This window comes from Sturnus vulgaris, chromosome 5 (genome assembly GCF_052056855.1).
Source record: "Sturnus vulgaris isolate bStuVul1 chromosome 5, bStuVul1.hap1, whole genome shotgun sequence".
NCBI lineage: Eukaryota > Metazoa > Chordata > Aves > Passeriformes > Sturnidae > Sturnus > Sturnus vulgaris.
In genome coordinates, this window is record NC_142247.1 from 74,053,318 (window position 1) to 74,070,126 (window position 16,809).

General features: G+C 63.9%; 2 protein-coding genes and 1 long non-coding RNA gene across 4 annotated transcripts; 2 read left to right on the top strand and 1 right to left on the bottom strand.

The window, feature by feature from the left end:
* Positions 1-210: 210 nt before the first annotated feature.
* On the bottom strand, positions 211-7,543 carry NCAPH2 (non-SMC condensin II complex subunit H2). The gene is made up of 21 exons (XM_088166009.1): positions 7,402-7,543; positions 6,502-6,747; positions 6,320-6,421; positions 5,618-5,673; positions 5,131-5,206; positions 4,968-5,039; positions 4,294-4,373; positions 3,949-4,070; positions 3,791-3,877; positions 3,015-3,109; positions 2,826-2,897; positions 2,662-2,728; positions 2,278-2,385; positions 2,004-2,054; positions 1,722-1,792; positions 1,556-1,622; positions 1,391-1,459; positions 1,235-1,278; positions 1,017-1,118; positions 471-620; positions 211-393 (listed from the first exon to the last, which is right to left on the bottom strand). The coding sequence occupies exons 2-21, from the start codon at positions 6,604-6,606 to the stop codon at positions 244-246; spliced, it is 1,746 nt and encodes a 581-aa protein (XP_088022135.1). The 5' UTR covers positions 6,607-6,747; positions 7,402-7,543; the 3' UTR covers positions 211-243.
* Positions 1,804-4,694, top strand: LOC148223806 (uncharacterized). 2 transcript variants are annotated; one of them, XR_015804124.1, is made up of 3 exons: positions 1,804-2,391; positions 2,674-2,739; positions 3,041-4,694. It is a non-coding gene; the product is annotated as an uncharacterized LOC148223806 (long non-coding RNA). The 2 variants fall into 2 exon arrangements; XR_015804123.1 differs by lacking the exon at positions 1,804-2,391 and having other exon boundaries at positions 2,398-2,739.
* A 7-nt stretch (positions 7,544-7,550) lies between the features above and the next one.
* On the top strand, positions 7,551-16,089 carry LMF2 (lipase maturation factor 2). The gene is made up of 14 exons (XM_088166008.1): positions 7,551-7,702; positions 8,992-9,245; positions 10,030-10,058; positions 10,519-10,715; positions 11,009-11,187; positions 11,646-11,784; positions 12,648-12,782; positions 12,875-12,980; positions 13,437-13,533; positions 13,623-13,805; positions 14,154-14,322; positions 14,994-15,105; positions 15,187-15,295; positions 15,785-16,089. Exons 1-14 carry the CDS (start codon positions 7,600-7,602, stop codon positions 16,061-16,063), a joined length of 2,091 nt encoding a protein of 696 aa, XP_088022134.1. The 5' UTR covers positions 7,551-7,599; the 3' UTR covers positions 16,064-16,089.
* The last annotated feature ends 720 nt before the right edge of the window (positions 16,090-16,809 follow it).

Here is a 16,809-nt window from a genome sequence, read left to right on the forward strand (position 1 = left end):
GCAGGGAGGGGACACCTGACAGCCCCCTAGGAGTGTCCCATGAGGTGGGGGTCTCTGTGTAGGTGACTGAAGTGACCCCAGACCCCTCCCCAAAAGAAGGAGACAAAGGGTAAGTGGCCAGAGGGATCCCCTTGTAGCCCCCCCAGACCCTTCCCCATGGGCTGGGGGTCCCTGTGCAGGTGACTGAAGTGACCCCCCACCATCCCCCAGAGAAGAGACCTTTCCTTATCAAAGTGGGGGTGTTTATTGGGGGCCGGGGTTGCTCTGGGAGGGCAGCTGGAGGTTCTGGAACCTCTCGTGTGCCGGGCGGGCCGAGAGGCGCCGCAGCCGCACCGTGTCCAGCGCCTCCTCCAGCCCCGCGTCCTGCGCCAGCTCCACCTCCGCGTCGTTGGCCTGAGGAGGGGACAGGGGGTGGCCCGAGGGTCCTGGCACAGCCAGAGACCCCCCCAGGGAACCCCCCAAAGCCTTACCAGCTGCAGCGAGGCCAGCAGGTAGCGGCACACCTCGAACGGGGGCTGCCCGGCCACCAGGCTGGCCAGCGAGTGCCACTGGCCCTGCTCGGCACAGCGCTCGGTCAGGGCCATCCCATAGGCTCGGACATCGAAGGAGGCACGGATCTCCTGGGGACAGCAGGGGACAGGGAGGGTCAGGGAGTGCCACCGGCCAGTGCCAGCCTGTTCCCATGGACACAGACTGGGCCATGGGGCTCCTGGGGACAGCAGGGGACAGGAAGTGCCACCAGCCAGTGCCAGCCTGTTCCCACGGACACGGAATGCACGGGATTCCTGCAGGTATGGGGGGACGGGGAGGGGTTGGGGTGGGTAGGGGGTATGGAGGTCTCAGGGCTGGGCAAGGAAGGGCAGAGAGGGTTCAGGGTGGGGGGCAGGTACAGGGTGTTCAGGTGTGAGCAGAGGGGCTCAGCCCATGCCGGGGGTCCCAGCCCATGCCGGGGGTCCCAGCCCATGCCGGGGGTCCCAGCCCATGCCGGGGGTCCCTGCCCATGCCGGGGGTCCTGCCTGCTCCTGCAGCAGTGGCTCCACGTGCTCCTGCCAGTGCCGGATACGCCGGGACAGCTCCGTCTCCTGCACGAACTTCTGGGAGCTGGCCATGAACAGCTCCTGGGGACAACAGGGACAGGAATGGGGACACCCTGGCACCCCTGGGGACACCCCAGTACTCCTGGGGACACCCCCACCCTCTGGAGTCACCCCCACATCCCCACACCAGCACCCACCACGTTCCTGCGCACCAGCTCCTCGTATCCGGGTTCGGGGGGGTCTGTGGGAAAAGGGGGTCACCAGAACGGGGGGCAGCACCCAGAGGACAGGGACAGGGGTCCCTCAGGGACAGATGGGGTGAGGAATTCGGGAGGGAAGGCTCAGCAGCTCACCCAGGGATCCTCCCCCCAGCTCCTCCGGCGCCTCGGGCTCCACGTCCTCGTTCTCCACAAAATCGTCATCTGCTGGGATGGGGACACCCCTCAGTGCCCCCTGGGGACCCCCTCAGTGCCCCCAGCAGGGAGGCAGGAGGGATTTGGGGATTTGGGTTCCAGCACCTGCCCCTTCCTCGCTGTCGGCCTCACGCTCCTGCTCCTGCTCCTGCTCCGGCTCCCACCGCGGCTCCTGGGGGGAGGAACAGCCCTGAGCCCCCCCGAGCACCCCCAGAGCGTGGGGAGGGGGTGCTGGAGCTCCCCAGAGCCCCCCAGCCCCCACCACACTCACCCTCGAGCTGTGGAGCTTCCTGTGCGCCGCCATCCGCTCCTTGAAGTGGCGCCAGTACAGCACCTCCAGGTCTGCAGGGATTGGGAATGGGGGATTGGGAATGGGGGATTTGGGATGGCCCCTCTGCACCCCCTAAGAGCAGAGACCCCGCCCCAGCAGGGATCCCAGGCTCCCCTTTCCTGGCTTTGGGGTGTCCTTCCCCTGCTTCCTACCCCACTGCAGGATCCATTCCCTGCTGTCCCCCCCCCAGTTTTGGGGTGTCCCTGCCCGTGTCCCCCTCACCTGCGAACGTGGGGCCCCTCCTCCTGCTTTTCCCCTCCGTGACGTTGTTGTCTGGGGGGAGCAGATCAGGAACAATCATTGGGTGGGAATTCCATGGATTTATGAACATTGGAAAAGCCCCCTGAGCCCATCGACTCCCCCCCTCCCCAGCACTGCCCGGGCCACCCCTGCCCGTGTCCCCAAGTGCCACATGCCCAGGGCTGTTAAATCCCTGTTAAAGGTTTGGGAATCCTTCTGGATCTCGATCCCTCAGGATCCCGTGGGAATCACTCACAGGCTGCAGAGAACCATCTCATGAAATCCTGCAGCTTCCTCGGGCCCCTCCTCTTCCTCTTGCCCCCAACGATGTCATCCAGGCCGTGTGGCACCAGGAAGGGCCTCCCTGCAGGTGACACGGGTGACACCGGGTGTGTGGCCACCACGAGGGGCTGGGAAGAGGACAGGGCCCCTCTGGATGTCACGGGGCTGGGAACGACCCAAGGTGGGGACAGGGACACTTGAGGATGTCCAGTGGGGCTGGCAATGTCCCCCTGTGGGAGCAGGAGTGACCATCCCATGGGGTTGGGGACACTGAGGGACAAGTGGCCAGGGATGAATGACCCACCAGGGGCTGTGCTGTCCCTGCTGCCCCAGAGCCCCCCATTTTCCCCAAAAATACCTCTCCTAAAAGGCTTCTCCTCGGAGTCTCCAAAGGGGTCGAGGCTCTGCCACGGATTTGGCTCCTCCTGGCACAGAGGTGAGGATGGGCAGGGGGTCTGGGGGAGCCCAGGGCTCCCATCCTGCCCGGATTTGGGATCTCCCTGGCTCCAGGGCCCCCCTTACCTTGCTGTGGGGTTTGGGGTCCTGGCTGGGGGGTCTCTCCCGCAGGATGTACCCCCGGGTCCGGGGCGTGCTCTGGGGGGACACAGAGGGACAGGGAAGGGTTGGGGGGGGATCCAGGGGGCTGGGGAAGGAGTGGGGGGCTCCAGGGAAGCAGCACAGGCAGCCCCCCAAGGCCCTGCCCTCACAGACCCTCTGGGCCTCGATGTGTTCCTTAGGGACCGGAGTCACTTCCATGTCATCCCCCAGGGCCTCAGGAATGTCATCATCGTCAGCTCCTGCAGCACCTGGAGGGGTGGGAATGGGTGGAGAAGCTTCCAGGACCCCCCATTCCCACCCTGTCTGCCAAGGAATCCCCCCAGGAGTTTCTCCTGCCAGGCAGCAGAGGGCAGGAGCAGGGACTGGTGCAGTTGGTTGGGTTGGAAAATCCCTCAGAACCCAAATCCAAGCGTTCCCAGCAGTGCCAGGGCCACCACTGCCCATGTCCCCAAGTGCACAGCCCTTTCCAGGAGAGAATTCCCCAAAATCCCTCTCCTCCTGTCCCTGTTCCCTGGGAGCAGAGCCCCTCCTGTCAGGGATGAAATCATTCACCCCTCACCCTCCTCTGCAGCACCCTGGATGGACACAGGGACACCAGGACACACCCCAGGGACACCAGGACACACCCCAGGGACACCAGGACACGCCAGGGACTCCAGGGGACAGCTGGGACACCAGGACACACCCCAGGGACTCCAGGGGACAGCTGGGACACCAGGGGACACCCCAGGGACTCCAGGACACCTCGGAGCACCAGGGGAGAGCTGGGACTCCAGGACACACCCCAGGGACACCAGGGGACACCCCAGGGACACCAGGACACACCCCAGGGACACCAGGGGACAGCGGGGACACCAGGACACACCCCAGGGACTCCAGGGGACACCCCAGGGACACCAGGACAGCCCTGGGCAGGTGCCACCCCTCACCTGCCTCCTCGCAGAAGCTCAGTGCCCTCACCACGGCCGCGGTGGAGCCAGCGTTGGGACACTCTGCAGGGCGGGACCCCGGAGCTGCTGCAGGGGACAGTGACAGCTGAGCTGCCGGCAGTGACAGTGACAGCGACAGCCGGAGCCCCCCCAGGTACCTGTGGCCGTGCCCAGGTGCTGCTCCTGCCCGGCCAGGTCCTGCAGGAAGGTGCCAGAGGCGTGCTGGATGGAGACGTTCATCCGGAAATCCTTGCGGCCCGCCAGCACCTCACCCTGCCGGCTGTGGGAATCCCGGGAATTCCATCAGGGGACTGTCCCCAGCGTGTCCCCAGTGTCCCCTGGGCCAGCCCAGTGCCACCCCGGCCCTCCCTGCAGCACGGGACTGGCCTGGATGTCCCCGAGTATCCTGGGAACTTCCTGCTCCTCCACAGATCCCAGCAGGGATTGTGTGTTTGTACTGAGGGAGCCTGGGAGGGGACAAGGGACAATCCCAGGAGTGTCACCTCATCAGGGGGTCCTCCTCCTTCTCCCCCTCTTCCGGGGCCTCCAGGGACATCGGGGTCAGGGGAACGATGTTCACGGCCTGGGAAGGGACAGCGAGGTGGGACAGAGCCTGGGAAAGGGGTCATTGTCCCCAAGGCCACCACCCCGGCTGGATTCACCTGGGAAATGGTGCCATGGGGGGGAGAAAAAGAGGGGGAAAGGGGAGAGAAAAAGAGGGATAAAAAGAGGGGGAAAAGGAAGAAAAGGAGGGAAAAGGAGAGAGAAAAGGAGCAGGAAAAAGAAAGATAAAAAGAGGCAGAAAAAGGAAAAAAGAGAGAAAAAGAGGAGGAAGAGGCGAATAAAAGAGAAAAAAAGGAGCAATAAAAAAGGAGAAAAGGAGGAATAAAAAGAGAAATAAAAGGAGGGAAAAGAGTGTAAAAAGGAGAAGGAGAGAGAAGGAAGGAAAAATAGAGAGAAAAAGAAGGAGAAAAGGAGGGATAAAAAGAGAAAATGGAAGGACAAAAGGAGGGGGAAGAGAGGAATAAAAGAGAAAGGAAATGGAGAAAAAGAGAAACAAAAAGAGAAAAGGATGAAGGGGGGATAAAGAGAGGAATAAAAGGAGGAAAATGAGTGATAAACAGCAGAATAAAAGGAGAAATAAAAAGAGATATAAAACAACAATGGTTCCTCTTACAGAAATCTGCTGATTCCTCCTCGTGTCCACCTTGGCCTGGCTGGTTTCTGGGATGTCATCCAGGGACAGGAGCTGCCAGGAAAAGCCCCCCAGTGTCACCCCAGCCCCCAGGGACAGCGAGGGCCTCCCAGGAGCAGGACAGGGAGCACAGAGCCCAGCTCACCTCCACCTCCTTGTCCGTGAAGGTGGCGTCGGCGTCGCGGCCGTCGGGGCCCAGGGAGCTGGGGAGTTTCTGCTTCCTGGGGAAAAACAGGCCCAGGATCCATGGGATGGTGGGAAAGGGTCCCTCTTACCCTGCCACGGTCCCTCCAAAAAGAATTAATGGGGTTTTCCCTCTGGTTCGTGTCAGTGTGAAAGCCCAAAGGAGCTGGCAGCACAAAAGGGATTTTCCTTTCGGGAAAAGTTCCCTCGGGCTCCTTTGGACTCTGAAATCTCCATCAGCCAGAAGGAAAAGCATCCCTGGTCCTGTTTGTTACCCCTGGGGTGTCATTCCTAAGCCTGGGCTGCACTTCCAGGGCAGGAATGGGAGTGGGGATGGCCCTGGAGCAGGATCAGGGCAATCCCCAGAGCAGGGATTGTGCAGGACAAATTCCCCTCTGGGCAGGGAAAATTCGCCTCTGGGATTACGGGATTGGAAAATCCCAACTCACTTTTTGTTGGAGATGCAGTCCAGTGCCTGGCAGACCAGCATGTACAGGTGTTCCACCTGGAAAACAGCACCTGGAGCTGGGAGAGGGGGGAGCAGCTCCTGGGAAAGCCCCTCCACCCCAGGGACTCCCCCTTCCCATTATCCCAGGGCAGCTGGAGGGGGTTTGTTGCTCTTTTCCCTTTTTTTTTTTTCAGACATTCCAAGGCCAGACTTGGGGAAATCCGAGGAATTTGGAGCAGCCTGGGACAGTGGGAGGTGTCCCTGCCCATGGTGGCACTGGATGGGCTTTGAGGTCCCTTCCCACCCAAACCATTCCAGGGTTTTGTGGTCAAAAAGATCCAATATCCCCTGACTTTGTGATGAAATCAGATTTTATATCCCACTCCTGAGAAAAAGCCTGGAGAACAGCAAAATTCCTGATCTGCCCCAGGGCTGCCAACACCCACAGAGGGATCAAATTTAGGAACGAAGAATTGAAATCCCTTCACTCCCATCAGTGATTTGGGGCCAAGGGGGAATTCCAGGGTGGCCCCATGAACTCGGGGATCATGGAAAGGGCCTAGCACGGGATTGGGATGGGGCAGGGATGGGGCAGGGATCACAGAATGGAGTTGGGATGGGACAGGGATCACAGAATGGAGTTGGGATGGGGCAGGGATCACAGAATGGGATTGGGATGAGGCAGGGATCCCTGTGTCCTCACCTTCCTGCTGTAGATGCAGGCAGATCCCTGGATCAGCAGCGCTGCCTCCATGAAGTTCATGGTGGTTTTCCCGTTGTCAAAGGAAATGCAGATCTGATCCAGCTGGGAAAGGCAGGAGGAGAGGCTGAGCCCAGCAGGATTTGGGGTGGCCCAGGGACAGGGCTGAGGGGTGACCCCATTACCTCCTCCAGGTACTCCCCGAGCTGGGTGGCCACATCCACCTCCCAGTTCTTGGTGAGGTCACGGATGGGCTGGTGCAGGTGCAGGAAACGGGGATCCACTTCCATGGTGGGGTCCCGGCTGGAGAGAGCCCCAAAAGCAGCCTGGAACCTTCCAGGCAAGGAGGAGGGACCCCACAGGGAATGGATGTCCTGGGGTGCAGGGCAGGGGACAGCCCGGGAGGGAGCTCTGCAGGAATCACGGCTGGGCTGCATGGAAATGGGGAATTGTTTGGGCTGGAGAATCCCAACCCCAACCCGGGCCCTGGCCCCATCCCAACACCAATCCCAATCCCAATCCCAATCCCAACACACAGATCCCAACCCCGCTCCCAAGCCTGGTCCTGATTCTGACCCTAATAGTGATCCCAACCCCAATCCCAATCCCTGTCCTGACCCTGATTCTGACTCTGACCGTGATCCCAATCCTGACCCTGATCCCAGCTTCAGTCCCAACCCTGATCCCGACCTCAAACCCAATCCCAATCTGGAGCCCAATCCCAACGCCGATCCCAGTCTCAGCCCTGATTCTCACGCCTATCCCAACCCCAACCCCAATTCCAACCCCGATCCCAACCCCAACTTCAATTCCGATCTTGATCCTTATCCCTATCCGGACCCCGATCCCAATTCCCATCCCAATCCCTACCCCAACCACGCTCTCAGCCTCAATCCCAACCATGATCCCAGTCCTGACCCCAATCCCGGTCCCCATCCAAACGTCAACACTGACTATGATCCCGATCCCGGTCCTGATCCAAACCTCATTCCTGACCCCAATTCCGATCCCAGTCCCTGTCCCTGTTCCTGTCCCGATCCAAATCTCAATCCCGACCGTGATCCCAACCCTGCTCCCGATCAAACCTCGGTCCCGATCCCGGTCTCGATCCAAACGTCAATCCCGTGATCGCGGTCCCGGTCCCCGCCCCTCACCGGCCCCTCCTCATCCCCCGAGCGCCGCCGCCATTTTCGTCCTTCCCGCGCTCCGTGACGCGCCCCGCGCGTTGATGACGTCACTGCGCCGTGACGTCACCACGGCGCGCCGCCGGGCCCGGGGCCGCCATGGTCGCCATGGGGGAGGCGGCGCGGCCGCGGGCGCTGTTCCTGGCCGGGCTGGCCGCGGTCTACATCGCCGCCTTCGGCTCCCTCTACGTGCAGATCCCCGGTACCGCGGCGGGGACAGCTGGGCCGGGGGAACCGGGACACAGGCGGGAATGGGGATGGGGGAACCGGGACACAGGCGGGAATGGGGCCGGGGGAACCGGGACACAGGCGGGAGTGGGGATGGGGGAACCGGGACACAGGCGGGAGTGGGGCCGGGGGAATCGGGACAGAGCCGGGAGTGGGGCTGGGGGAACCGGGATAGAACCGGGAATGGGGCCGGGGGAACCGGGACACAGCCGGGAATGGGGATGGGGGAACCGGGACACAGGAGGGAGTGGGGCCGGGGGAACCGGGACAGAGCCGGGAGTGGGACTGGGGGAACCGGGACACAGCCGGGAATGGGGATGGGGGAACCGGGACAGAGCCGGGAGTGGGGCTGGGGGAACCGGGATAGAACCGGGAATGGGGCCGGGGGAACCGGGACAGAGCCGGGAGTGGGGCCGGGGGAACCGGGACAGAGCCGGGAGTGGGGCTGGGAGAGCCGGGTCGGGGTAGGGTCGGGAAGGGAAGCGGTGGAGCAGGAACTGAGCCAGGACCGGGACCGTCGCCGTCCCGCTGCCGGGCTCATCTCTCCGTATCCCCGTTATCATTTTCCCTCCTCCCCGTTTCCCTCGTTTCTCCCCTCCCGGGAACACCGGCGGTACCGGGAGCGGCTCCGGTGCCCCGGAACCCCCCGGCATCACCTCCCGTCCCTTCCACGTGGCCCCGGCAGCTCCCGGGTGGCACCTGGGCTCTTCCCAGCGGGAACGCCGGGCTGGGGGCAGGGACAGCCGGGATGCCAGTCCTGCTGCCCGGGGGGCTGCATTTGCCGGGAGATGCCGGGGATTTGTTCTCCGGAACGCCGGGGTCTTTTTCCGGGAATACCAGGTTTATCCCGGGAGATGCCGGGGTTTTTCTGGGAATACCGAGTTTTTCCCGGGAATACGTTGTTTTTTTTTTTCCGGGGATACCGAGGTGTTTCCGGGAAATACGGAGATTTTTCCCGGATATGCTGTTTTACTTTTTCTCAGTGAATACCGAGGTTTTTCCGGGGAATACCGGAGTTTTTCTCGGGAATGCCAAGTTGTTTTCCCAGAAATACCGACGTTTTCCCCGGGGATACCGGGGGAGTTTACTGGAGAATACGGGTTTTTTCCGTGAAAATACCGGGTTTACGGCGGGAATACCGAGATTTCCTGGGGAATCCGAGTGTTTTTCCGTGAAAATACCGGGTTTACGGCGGGAATACCGAGATTTCCTGGGGAATCCGGCTGTTTTCCCGGGGTCACCGCCCGCCGGCTGTGCTCGCAGGGCTGTACGGGCGCGAGGGGATCCTGCCGGCGCGGCGAGTGCTGCGGCTCAGCGGGAAGGGGCTGTGGGAGCAGCTGCGGGACTCGCCCACGCTGCTGTGGCTCGGGCCCCGCCTGGGGCTGGACACGGAGCAGGGCATGGAGCTGCTGTGCCTGCTGGGCATCGCGGCCGCCTTCGGGGCGCTGCTCTGCGAGGCCATGCGGGACTGCCTGGTGTTCGCCCTGCTCAGGGTGTTCTACCTGTCCCTCTACCAGGTACGGGGGTCCTGGGGGGGCTGGCGTGGTCCCACGGGCTCCCGCTGTGCTGGGGATGGCGCGGGTGTGGAATCAGGGAATGGTTGGGGTGGGATGGGGGCTTCAATCCCATCCCTATTCCAGCCTTCAATCCCATCCCCGTTCCAGCCTTTAATCCCATCCCTATTCCAGCCTTCAATCCCATCCCATTCCAGCCCCCATGAGATGGGGCAGGGACACCTCCTGCTGTCCCAGGGGGCTCCAAGCCCATCCTGGAGCTGCACAGGGACTGGGGACAAGGAGGGACAGCACACAGGGAATGGCTCCCACTGCCAGAGGGCAGGGCTGGCTGGGATCTGGGGAATTGGGAATTGCTGGCTGGGCTGGAATTGCCAGAGCAGCTGTGGCTGCCCCTGGATCCCTGGCAGTGCCCAAGGCCAGGCTGGACATTGGGGCAGTGGGAGGTGTCCCTGCCATGGCAGGGCTGGCACTGCAGGGCCCTGGGGTCCCTTCCATCCCAAACCATCCCGGGATTCCCTGAATCCTCCCTGGTGTTGGGAATGAGTCAGAGCCGGGTGTGGGGGGAGGAGGAGGAGGGTTTGTTTCCCTCTGAAATTAAGGAATTACAATATTATTTGTGTGAGGCCATCCCTCCCAGGGGTGGCTGTCACCTCCCACTGCTCTTTGCCTTCGGCCCACACTCCCAGGGGGCTCAGGGGGTCTCTGCCCTCCCCTCTCCCCGTGGGGCAGGGTTTTGGGGTGTCAGCCCCCCCAGCTGAGCCCCCTCCCCGCTCCCTCTCCGCAGGTGGGACAGGTGTTCCTGTACTTCCAGTGGTGAGTCCGAGCCCCTCACCGGGGCTGGGGGAGCCATCCAGGGCGATCAGTGGGGCGGGGGGCACTGAGGGTTCTGGGAGTGGGACAGGGGGCTCTGGTGACTGGGATAGGGGACACGGGGGGGCTGTGGGGACCAGACACGGGGTCTGTGGGGTCTGGGACAGGGGGCACAGTGGGGTGGGGACCTCTGGGGTCCAGAACAAGGGGGGTCGGGGCACTGGGGACTGGGGTGGGGACACTGGGGGCTCTGGGGACAAGGGTGGGCTGTGGGGGACTTTAGGGACTGGGACACTTGGGAGTGGGGGGCTCTGGGGACCGGAGCACATCAGGACAGTGGGGGCTCAGCAGGATGAAGTCCCCAGCCCCCTGTGTGGGGTGCAGGGTGGGGGTCTCAGCCCGTGTCCCCAGCCCCCTGTGTGGGGTGCAGGGTGGGGGTCTCAGCCCGTGTCCCCCCCTCCAGGGACAGCCTGCTGCTGGAGGCCGGCTTCCTGGCCGTGCTGGTGGCCCCCCTGCGGCTGCTGAGGGGGGGGTCCCCGGCCTGGAGACCCCACGACGCCGTCACCTTCTGGGCCGTGCGCTGGCTGCTCTTCCGCCTCATGTTCGCCTCGGGGGTGGTGAAGCTCACCAGCCGCTGCCCCACATGGTGGGGGCTCACAGGTGAGGGGGGCAGCTTTGGGGGGCTCACAGGTGAGGGGTGCAGCTTTGGGGGCTCAGGCCTTCGCCTGGAATTGCAGTGAATTATTGGGAAGTAGGTTTATGCAAAGTCCCCCTTCAAGCCCCCCTCCCCAGTTCTGAGGTACCGCTTTATTTGGATTTTTCTGCAAGGAAGCCTGTCCTAACTTAGCATTGATTTAATTCCATAATAAGGAAAATTTCCATTCCCGGAATTCCAGGGAATTGTTGGGGAGTAGATTATGGAAAACCCCACTGAAACCCCCTGTGCCCCCCAGCCCTGACGTACCACTACGAGACCCAGTGCATCCCCACGCCGGGAGCCTGGCTCGCCCACCAGCTGCCCGTGTGGTTCCAGAAGCTCAGCGTGGTGGCCACCTACGTCATCGAGGTGGCCGTGCCCCTGCTGTTCTTCGCTCCCCTGCGCCGCCTGCGCCTCTTCGCCTTCTACTGCCAGGTGGGGAGGGGGCTCCTGGGGCTGGGGGGGCTCCTGGGGCTGGGGGGGCTCCTGGGGGGCTCCTGGGGCTGGGGGTGCTGGTGGTCACTCTGCATTTCGGGTGGGGTTTGTCCAGTTCCTCCCCAGTTTTGTCCTGTGGCCATCCCAGTCCTTGTGACCATCCCAGTCCTGTGTCCACCCCCACTTACACTCTGTGCCCCCTGTCATGCCGGGGGGACCCCAGGGAGCTTCTCAGGGTGTGGGGTTCCTCGCTCTGGGGGTGCTGGAGGTGGGGGGGTGTCCCATGTGAGCAGCCCTGTGACCCCATGGGTCCCTTTGTGTCCCCATGGGGGTCTGGGCTTGGCTCCTCGCTCTGGGCACTGGGAGAGGAGGTGCCCACACTGGTGGTGCTGGTTGGGGTGTGCCCGGTGTCCCCTGACCCCGTAACACCCCCAGACATCACCGTGTCCCCCCTCCAGGTGCTGCTGCAGGTCCTCATCATCCTCACGGGCAACTACAACTTCTTCAACGTGCTGACCATCGTGCTGGCCCTGTCCCTGCTGGATGAGGAGCACGTGGGGCGCTGGCTGGGCCGGCCCCGCAGGAGGCACGGCTCTGGTGAGACCCCACTTGGGGCTGGGGCCTTCCCGGGGGGACTGGGGATGTGGGAGATGATGGAAATGGGGGTCCCACACCCGCCCCAGGGCAGGGGCTGTGCTCGTGGGGGATCCCAGGGATGTGGGGCTCAGCTGTGGAATCCGGGAATGGTTGGGGTGGGATGGGGACTTCAATCCCACCCCCGTTCCAGCCCCCATGGCATGGGGCAGGGACACCTCCTGCTGTCCCAGGGGGCTCCAAACCCATCCTGGAGCTGCACAGGGACTGGGGACAAGGAGGGACAGCACACAGGGAATGGCTCCCACTGCCAGAGGGCAGGGCTGGCTGGGATCTGGGGAATTGGGAATTGCTGGCTGGGCTGGAATTGCCAGAGCAGCTGTGGCTGCCCCTGGATCCCTGGCAGTGCCCAGGGCCAGGCTGGACATTGGGACAGTGGGAGGTGTCCCTGCCATGGCAGGGCTGGCACTGCAGGGCTCTGGGGTCCCTTCTATCCCAAACCATCCCGGGATTCCCTGAATCCTCCCTGGTGTTGGGGTTGGAGCTCCATTGACTCAGAGCTGGGATTTTCCCTCTGAAATCAGGGAATTGAAGAAGGATAAATGATCTGTGTGAGGCCATCCTTCCTGGAGTTGTTGTCACCCCACAGGGGGCTCATTCCCACCCTTTGGAATTCCCTATCCCAGTGTGCCTGTGCTGCTCCTGGGCCTCTCCCTGCCCGTTCCCTTCCCCTGCAGTGCTGGGAGCAGTGGCACCCCCAGGATTTCTGCTTTTGGAGTGGGGGGTCCTTTCCAGGCCGCACAGGGTGACCCCAGGGCTGTGAGGGGGGGGTCCCAGGCAGGCTCTGAGCCCCCTCCTTGCCCCAGCCTGGCCCCCCAGCCTGGGCTCGGTGCTGGCCACGCTGCTGGAGCTCAGCACCTACGGGCTCCTGCTCTACTGGACCGTGCGTTACTTCAGCCTGGAGCTCAACTGGGACAAGAAACTGCTGGACTCCAAAGTGGGTACGTGCCGGGGGGCAGGGCTGCGTGCCCCCCACCTCCCTGTGGGGCTGGGGGGGGCTCTCGCTGACCCCCAGGGCTGTCCCTCCCTGCAGCTTTCACCTACCACGAGTTCACCACGTGGCTGCGGACGGTGACGCTGCCGCTCGTGGGGGTGGCGTTCCTGTCCCTGTCCTGGGAGATCCTGGTGGCCATGTACCGGTGGGTCTGGGGGGCACTGGGGGGGTCTCCGGGGGTGTGAGGGGACACTGGAGTGGCACACTGGGGTGTGGGGACACTGGGGTGCCCCCAGGGGCACTGGGGAGTCCCCGGGGGTGTGGGGATATATTGGAGTGACACACTGGGGTGTGGGGGGACACTGGAGTGACACACTGGGGTGTGGGGGGACACTGGGGAGTCCTGAGGGGCTTGGGGGACACTGGGGAGTCCTCAGGGATTTGGGGGGACACTGGGATGCCCCCAGGGGCACTGGGGAGTCCCCAGGGGCTTGGGGGACACTGGGGTGACACACTGGGAAGGGGTGACCCCGCTGTGGGATTTGAGCAGTCACACACAGCGTGGGGGGAGGTTTAACCCCCCACCCACTGCTGGATACCCCCCACAATGGGGGACTGAACCCCTTTTCCCCCCCTTAACCCCCCATTTGTGCCCCCCCAGCTGTGTCTGTGTCCGGGGATGTTTCTGGAAGCTCTGGGCCACCCTGCAGTGGGCCATCATGGCCACGGCCACCGTGGGCCTGTTCGCCGTCAGCCTGGTGAGGCCTGGGGGCCACGGGGGACCCTGGGGAGGACCCCCAAACCCCCCCCTCCCCCAGGCCGTGACAGAGCCCCCCTGCCCCCCCAGGTGCCCTTCACGTACATCGAGCACGAGTCCAACGGGAAGCTGTGGCCGGGCATCCACCGCATGTTCGGGGCCGTGGAGCGATTCCAGGTGGTCAATTCCTACGGCCTCTTCCGCAGGATGACCGGCGTGGGCGGCCGGCCAGAGGTCATCCTGGAGGGCAGCTGGGATGGCCACAGCTGGACGGTGAGGCTGGGCTGGGCACAGCTGGACGGGGGGGCTGGGATGGGCACAGCTGGGCACAGCTGGACGGGGGGGCTGGGATGGGCACAGCTGGGCACAGGCATCTGGAAATGTCCTTGCCGCCAAAATCCCGGGATTTTGGGTGGGAATGTATGTCCTTTCCCCGGGGGGTGATGTGACTCCAGGCACTTGGTTGGATCAGGTTCTGGATGTGTCCCTGCCCCAGAATCCCAGAATTTTGGCAGGAGATCGAGTTCATGTACAAACCCCACAATGTGGGGACAGCCCTGAGGACAGCCCCGGGCTGTGTCAGGGTCCCCATTTCCATCCCAGCCGTTCCCAATCCCACAGGAGATCGAGTTCATGTACAAGCCCGGCAATGTGAGCGCTGCCCCGGCCGTGGTGGCCCCGCACCAGCCCCGCCTGGACTGGCAGCTCTGGTTCGCCGCCCTGGGGCCCCACCAGGGCAGCCCCTGGTTCAGTGCCCTGGTGCTGCGGCTGCTGCAGGGACAGCCCGACGGTCAGGGACGGGGACACGGGGGGTGGGACAGGGCTGGGGGGGCTCCGGGGGGCTCTGGGGGCACAGGGCGGGGTGGGGTCTCCCCAGCATCGCTGCCACTGTGGGCTTGGGGTGTCCCTGTTCGGCTTCGGGGTGTCCCCGGATGGATTTGGGGGGGCTGTTCCCACAGCCTTGGAGGTGTCCTTGTTTGGGTTTGGGGTGTTCCCATAGCCCTGAGGTTGTCCCGGGCTGTGTCTGGGGTGTCCCTGTTTGGATTTGGGGTGTCCCTGGCTGTGGTTGGGGTCCATTTGGGGTGTCCTGGGTGTATTTGGGGTCTGTTTGGGGTGTCCCCGGCTGTATTTGGGGTGTCCCTGTTTGGATTTGGGGTGTCCCCGGCTGTGGTTGGGGTCCATTTGGGGTGTCCTGGGTGTATTTGGGGTCTGTTTGGGGTGTCCCTGTTTGGATTTGGGATAGTCCCGGCTGTGTTTGGGGTATCCCCGGCTGTGTTTGGGGTGTCCCTGTTTGGATTTGGGGTATCCCCGACTGTGTTTGGGATATCCCCGGCTGTATTTGGGGTGTCCCGGCTGTGTTTGGGGTATCCCCGGCTGTGTTTGGGGTGTCCCTGTTTGGATTTGGGGTGTCCCCGGCTGTGTTTGGGGTGTCCCCGGGCTCTGACCCTGTCCCACCCGCAGTGATCCGCCTGGTGCAGGCAGACGAGTCCCGGTACCCGTTCCACGCCCGCCCTCCCACCTTCGTGCGGGCCCAGCTCTACAAGTACTGGTTCACATCGGCCAGCGAGGCCAGGTGAGCGGGGAGGGGTCCCTGCACCCCCAGCCCACCCTCAGGGGTGGTTCTGGGGTCACCCGAGCCCTGCTGTGTCCCCAGCCCGGGCCCGGCCCCGTGGTGGCGGCGGCAGCACGTGCAGGAATTCTTCCCCGCCGTGTCCCTGGGAGACCCCAAGCTGGAGACCCTGCTCAGCCAGCACGGCCTCAAGGTGGGCATGGGGGAGACCCCTCCCCTCCCTCATCCTGACCCCCCCCCCATCCTTCATCACCCCCCAGCCCCTTCCTCATCCTGACCCCCCTTCCCCTGCCCCCGGCTCAATCCCCGACCCCATTGCATTCCTTCACCTTGATCCCCCCCGAGTCCCCTTCTCTCTCCCCCAACCCCACTCCCTGACCCCATCCCCTCACCCTGACCCCCTTTGTCAGCCCCGACCCCCAAATCCTGTCCCCTGGCCCACTTTCTCCCCAGGACAAGCCCCCTCCCCAAATCCCATTTCCCCCCAGGACAAGCCCCAATCCAAACCCCATTTTCCCCTCAGGACAAATTCGCCCCCCAAACCAAATTGTTTTTGTGTTTGCCCCCCCTAAACCCCCTCTCCTCCCAGGATGAGCCCCCCAAACCCCATTTTCCCCCCCGGACAAGCCCCTAAATCCCTTTTCTCCCAGAACAAACCCCCCAAACCCCCCTCTCCCCCCAGGACAAGCCCCCCCCTCGCCGCCGGGCTGACTCCCTCCTGCCGCGGTTCCTGGGCTCCGTGCGCCGCCTGTGCCGGCCCTTCTCGGGCCCCACCCTGCTCTGGTCCCTCTACCTGGTGGCCGCCACCGCGGGGCTGCTGCGAGCCCTGGCCCGGCGGGCGCGGGGGGGGGCGCCCCCAGCTCGCCACAAAGGGCCCCGGGACAGGGGCGAGAGGAACGGGGTGAGGGGCACGGAGGGGGCGCGGCCCGAGGGCCGGCACGGCAACAAGAGGAAGAAGTAGCCCCCAAAATCCACACACCCCCCCCCCCCCAAAGAAAAAAAAAAACCACGAGGGGAGGGGGCGAGTCCCCGGGTGGGGGGGCAGCGCTTGTTGGAGCCCATGGGCCAGTGCCTTCAGCACGGGGTGGGGACACCTTGGGGACACCTCGCCAGTATTTGGGGACTCCTGAGGACGCTTCCCACTGCCTGGGGACACCTTGGGGACCCCTCCCCGGTGTTTGGGGACTCTCTGAGGACCCTGCCCCACTGCCCAGGAACTCCTTGGGGACCCGGCCCCGATGTCAGGGGACCCCTCCCCGCTGTCTGGGGACCCTGTCCCCCTGCCCCAGGACCCCCTGGGGACCCCACCAGGCCCCACATTGCTGGGGAGGGGGCTCAGCACAGGTCAGGGGCTCAGGGCAGGTGGGGGCTCTGTGCCCACGGGCTGGAGCAGTTCGGGCAGTGCCAGCCCCTCTGGTTACCCTGCCCAGCCCTTCAGGTCACTTTGGGGTGTCCCCCCGGCACTTTGGGGTGCTCCCCCCGCACCCCCCGCCTCCCCCTGGGCTCTGCCCGTCCCGCCCCAGCTCAGCCCAAACCCAGAGGTTTCCTATAATTTTCTAATTAAAGCCTTTGACATTCCAGCCCCGCAGCTCTCCTGGGATTTGGGGGGTCCTGGGGAGGGTGACCCCCATTTTGGGAGGGGGGGGGGGGGACTGGCACGGGGGGTGCAGCAGAAGCAGATTTATTGTGGAGCCCCAGGGTGGGGTC